The sequence below is a fragment of the Etheostoma cragini genome, chromosome 7 (assembly GCF_013103735.1).
Source record: "Etheostoma cragini isolate CJK2018 chromosome 7, CSU_Ecrag_1.0, whole genome shotgun sequence".
Taxonomy (NCBI): domain Eukaryota; kingdom Metazoa; phylum Chordata; class Actinopteri; order Perciformes; family Percidae; genus Etheostoma; species Etheostoma cragini.
In genome coordinates, this window is record NC_048413.1 from 27236105 (window position 1) to 27241417 (window position 5313).

The window sequence follows — 5313 nt, forward strand, 5'->3', positions numbered from 1 at the left end:
CTTAGTGGTCCCCTAATACTGGATCTGAAGTCTCTTTATATAGACCTTAGTGGTCCCTAATACTGGATCTGAAGTCTCATTTATTGCTGTAGACTGCAGTGATCTTGCGTCATAGGTTAAAAATCCAGGTTAAAAAGACGGAAGTTACCCTTTAAGACATATCTTTTAATGTGTGTGTGTGTGTGTGTGTGTGTCTCTGTGTGTGTCTGTGGCTTTGCAGCTGGTCCTGGACTCCCAGAAGCGCGTGTTCAGCTGGGGTTTCGGGGGGTACGGGCGCCTGGGTCACACGGAGCCGAAGGACGAGATGGTTCCTCGGCTCGTCAAGCTGTTTGACTTCCCCGGACGCGGCGCCAGTCAGATCTGCACCGGGTACCAGTGTTCCTTCGCCGTCAGTGAAATGGGTGAGAAGAAAACCCAAATCCTCCTGGACCCGGTCCGCCTCACGTGGGCTCCGTTACACTGTCGTCTAGTTTAAATTTTTTTACAATTTTTCCCAATTTCTTTGGGCTGAAGGGAACAGGATCACGATGTTGACGCGCAGTTGCTCAGCAACGGGTCCGGTGTGCTTCAACGCAAACTCCTACCGGCCCTCAAAGTACATTCAGAACAAATACATGTGCCATGAATCGAGAGTTAACTATGGAAGTTATGTAAATACATAACTAATTACGTAATGAACGAGTCATGTCTCTGGTGAACAGCTGACTTCTGACCCTCAAGGTCAGGTTCAGTTCTGGTCCATGACCCAGTACCACGGTCTCTACAGAACCTGTTACCGGTTCCACTTATTATTACACTTATTTAGTATTATTCATCATTCTCATATCTCACTTATTATTTACTATTTATTCATCATTCTCACATCTCAATTATTATTTATTTACTATTCATTCATCATTCTCATATCTCACTTATTTACTATTAACTCATTCATCATTCTCATATCTCACTTATTATTTATTTACTATTCATTCATCATTCTCATATCTCACTTATTTACTATTAACTCATTCATCATTCTCATATCTCACTTATTTACTATTAACTCATTCATCATTCTCATATCTCACTTATTTACTATTAACTCATTCATCATTCTCATATCTCACTTATTATTTAGTATTTATTCATCATTCACACATCCCACTTATTTACTATTTATTTATTCATAATTCTCATATCTCACTTATTTATTTACTATTCATTCATCATTCTCATATCTCAGATATTATTTACTATTAACTCATCATTCATCATTCTCATATCTGTTATTATTTATTATTTACTATTAACTCATCATTCATCATTCTCATATCTGTTATTATTTACTATTTACTCATCATTCACATTCTCATATCTCACTTATTTACTATTAACTCATTCATCATTCTCATATCTCAGTTATTATTTACTATTAACTCATCATTCTCATATCTCACTTATTATTTACTATTTATTCATCATTCTCATTCTCATATCTCAGATATTATTTACTATTAACTCATCATTCATCATTCTCATATCTGTTATTATTTATTATTTACTATTAACTCATCATTCATCATTCTCATATCTGTTATTATTTACTATTTACTCATCATTCTCCTTCTCATATCTCACTTATTTATTATTTATTTACTCATCATTCCCATTCTCACATATCTCTTATTTACTATTTATTCATCATTCTCATTTCCTATTCCAGAACTGTCCATAATGTTCATATTGTAATATAATAACATAATACTCTTTATCTCAGCATCCTTTGCACTAAGCTCCATATTTACATCATTTTTATTGAAGTCTTCGGTCACTCATGCCTCTATGTTGTTTCTGTTTAGAGCATGTATATATTGTGTACATATTGTGTATATATTAGTGTGTATAGTTTTGTTTTGGTTGTTTTGTGTGTAAGCACACTGAGTAACGATGCTCCAAAGAGAAAATCCTCGTATGTGTCCTCATATCTGGAAATAAAGCTGATTCTGATCACGTAATAATCCCGAATGCGGGCCATAAAGTCCGGTCAGAGTACGTCTTGATGTTAAATAGTGCCGTTTGTGTGCCGCTGTACTTAGAGATGTACTTAGAGAGAATAAAACAGCAAAAATTAGAAATTAACTTACTTGTTGTTTCACGTTGTTTGAAGGCGGGCTGTTCTTCTGGGGCGTGACCAACACGTCCAGAGAGTCCACCATGTACCCCAAAGTTGTGCAGGATCTGTGCGGTTGGAAGATACGCAGCCTGGCGTGTGGGTGAGTGCCGACGTTACTCGCTTTTTACCTCTCCAAGTATGCCCCTGTATTTTAACATAGGGGGTTGTATACTTATGTCCCCTGTATTTTAACATAGGGGGTTGTATACTTATGTCCCCTGTATTTTAACATAGGGGGGTGTATACTTATGCCCCCTGTATTTTAACATAGGGGGGTGTATACTTATGCCCCTGTATTTTAAGGAAGAACATTTATTCATTTACAAAGAAAATTGGTGTCCTTTAAAAGGTTTGATTTTTCCAAAAAAAAAAAGTTAATTAAGTCATCTTTGACCAAAAGATGATTGATATCTGACATTTTATGGAGAAAGTAATCAATCGAGTGTTTCTGGGTTTAACAGGAAGACCAGCATCATCATCGCTGCAGACGAGAGTATGATCAGCTGGGGCCCCTCGCCCACGTTTGGAGAGCTGGTAAGACCCGGACCCTCCTCACAGGAGATGATGAAACACTGAGTCCACATATCATTATTATTATTATTATTATTATTATTAAAAACTGGAGAAAGAGTCAGAAGCCAAATGCTAATTGTGGTTTTGTCCTTCAGGGATATGGAGACAACAAACCCAAATCCTCCACCACTGCCCAGGAGGTCAAGACCTTGGACGGCGTCTACATCGAGCAGGTACGTGAGCATCGGTCCGAGGACCTGATCCGCTCCTAAATACGGGCGTCACCGCACCATAACGTCAGTGGTCGGTGCCGACGGCAGTAAAATAACACAAATCTTGGTACCGATTTTGTAACCACGGTAAAAAAAAGAATTAGGTTCTCTAAGGATCCATGTACTTCAACTTTAAACATGAACTTCTTTATTGAAATATTGGCAAAAATGTCATAACAAGACATAAAAAACATGCGCAATAAAGCATAAAACAACATAATTAAGTGCATTTAACCCTCAAGTTGTCTTCGGGTCAAATTGACCTGCTGTAAATCCCCCCCCCCCTTCCAAAACGTTTCAGGCTCAGGATTTTTTTCCCTTTAATAAAAATAAACTAATTAACTAACTGCAATAAAACTAATTTCAAAATAAAACACCTCGGTGATTGTTGGCTGTCTTGACGTCCCAGCTGGGTCAACCAGACCGGCAGTAAGGTGCACGGAGACGGACGGACGGACACGCACGCACTCACACACTTATAGAAGCACGCGTCTGAAAGCTCTCTGTGTATTTTTGATCAGACCTGGCGGTTCAGATGCTTCCATCCGAGTCGGGTGAAGCGGTACTTTTTGGTACTTTTGATACTTTTGGCACTTTTTGGTACGTTTTGTACTTTTTGGTACTTTTGGTACTTTTGGTACTTTTTGTACTTTTGGTAGCCTACTTTTTTGGTACTTTTGATACTTTTGGCACTTTTTGATACTTTTGGCACTTTTTGGTACGTTTTGTACTTTTTGGTACTTTTGGCACTTTTTGGTACGTTTTGTACTTTTTGGTACTTTTGGTACTTTTTGTTACTTTTGGTAGCCTACTTTTTGGTACTTTTGATACTTTTGGCACTTTTTGGTACGTTTTGTACTTTTTGGTACTTTTTGGTACTTTTGGTACTTTTTGGTACTTTTGGCACTTTTTGGTACTTTTTGGTACTTTGATACTTTTGGCACTTTTTGGTACGTTTGGTACTTTTGGTACTTTTTGGTACTTTTGATACTTTTAGAGCGAACGCATCCCTGAGCGCCGTGTTGTCTTTGCAGGTGATGATGGGCTACTGCCACTCTCTGGTGATCGCCAGGCAGGACACCGAGCAGGAGAAGGAGAAACTGAAAAAGCTGCCCGAGTACAACCCACGGACAATCTGACCAGGGGGCGGGGGGGTGGGGCGTCCGACAGCGACCCCTCAACCTCTCTCTTCCCCCCATACCCCCCCCCCCGGACCAGCGACGCGCGGCACTCGCCGCCGGCAACGCCAGTGGGACGGTTGAGGCTCCGAAGGACATCCACACATCCCGACTACCATACCAGCACGCTGGCTCTACACCGATTTGGACACTGAAAATCTGAGAAAATAAGACTGGAGACGGACAGAGTCCAGAGTCCAGAGTCCAGAGTCCAGAGTCCTCGTATGGCAAGACCTCTTCACCCCCCACGTCTGGGTAAACCTGCAACGGTTTGCTCCGAGCAGCAGCAGAGTCGTGCGTCCTCCATTTACAAAAAAAATAATAATCTTTGTGATACAGCCAAACGTTCATGTTTTTGTTCTGTTTTTCTTCTTCGTTGCAGTATAAGAAACGATAAAGTCGTCTGTGACGTTTACGGGTGCTACAACGGGACCCTCGGTCTTTTTCCTACTGAGGGTTTTTCAAAGACCAATACTCCATACCTGTGCCTTTTTCTACGTGTGCGTTCAGGATATGGAAGTGTTTGTTTGTGTTGTTCGGAGGATCAGCTGATCACTTTGATTTAAGTGCAGTATGAGACTGTGTGTGTGTGTGTGTGTGTGTGTGTGTGTGTGTGTGTGTAGCTGCCACAGATTACAATCAGGATTTGGAAGGTTGTTTTTCTGAGTTAGTGCACTTCACTCGACGGTTACATTCCTCTTTTTTTGTTAACTTTTTCCAGTGTTTTGCATCCTGGATGCACACCTCTGTTCTTCCAAGATCCCAGTCGTCTCGCTCGGTCTTGTTTTCTTTTCTTATTTTCTAATTTGAGTAAAAACTGTTCCAACGCTCGAAGCGGTTTCACAAGCAGGTCAGAACCTTTTTACAACCGATTAAATAAAGTCTCTAAATATATCGAGGTGTGCCGGAAACGAAGGCATGTCGTCGTTTTAAGAACAGCAGAGGGGTGTTTCCTCATAACTGTACTGCTTTTTTTTTAATGGTGAAATTTCTCTGGGTTCATTTTTTTTCATTGAAATGGTTAAAATAAAGATTCATGTGAATTCATTTTGTTGTGTTCTGTTTCAGTATTTCCTTTAAAACTTCAGGTGCACTATGAGTTCCTGCAGGGGTCACTTCTGTTGACGTGAAATCGGAGGAAGATCGCCCCTCCCCCCCCGTGTATACTTACGCCCCCTGTATTTTAACATAGGGG

At 40.3% G+C, this 5313-nt stretch overlaps 1 protein-coding gene across 1 annotated transcript; it reads left to right on the forward strand.

Annotated features, from left to right (window-relative positions):
* The first annotated feature begins 191 nt into the window (after positions 1-191).
* Positions 192-4145, forward strand: LOC117947207 (protein RCC2 homolog). Its single transcript, XM_034875883.1, has 5 exons — positions 192-401; positions 2150-2255; positions 2617-2689; positions 2824-2901; positions 3975-4145. The coding sequence occupies exons 1-5, from the start codon at positions 305-307 to the stop codon at positions 4077-4079; spliced, it is 459 nt and encodes a 152-aa protein (XP_034731774.1). The 5' UTR covers positions 192-304; the 3' UTR covers positions 4080-4145.
* Positions 4146-5313: the final 1168 nt, after the last annotated feature.

Bases quoted from the DNA above. Each gene is read 5' to 3' on its own strand.
- LOC117947207 (XM_034875883.1), top strand. From the start codon at position 305: ATGGTTCCTCGGCTCGTCAAGCTGTTTGACTTCCCCGGACGCGGCGCC. The intron at 2,256-2,616 runs GTGAGTGCCGAC...TGGGTTTAACAG, and splicing joins ATACGCAGCCTGGCGTGTGG to GAAGACCAGCATCATCATCG. The intron at 2,690-2,823 runs GTAAGACCCGGA...TTTGTCCTTCAG, and splicing joins CGCCCACGTTTGGAGAGCTG to GGATATGGAGACAACAAACC.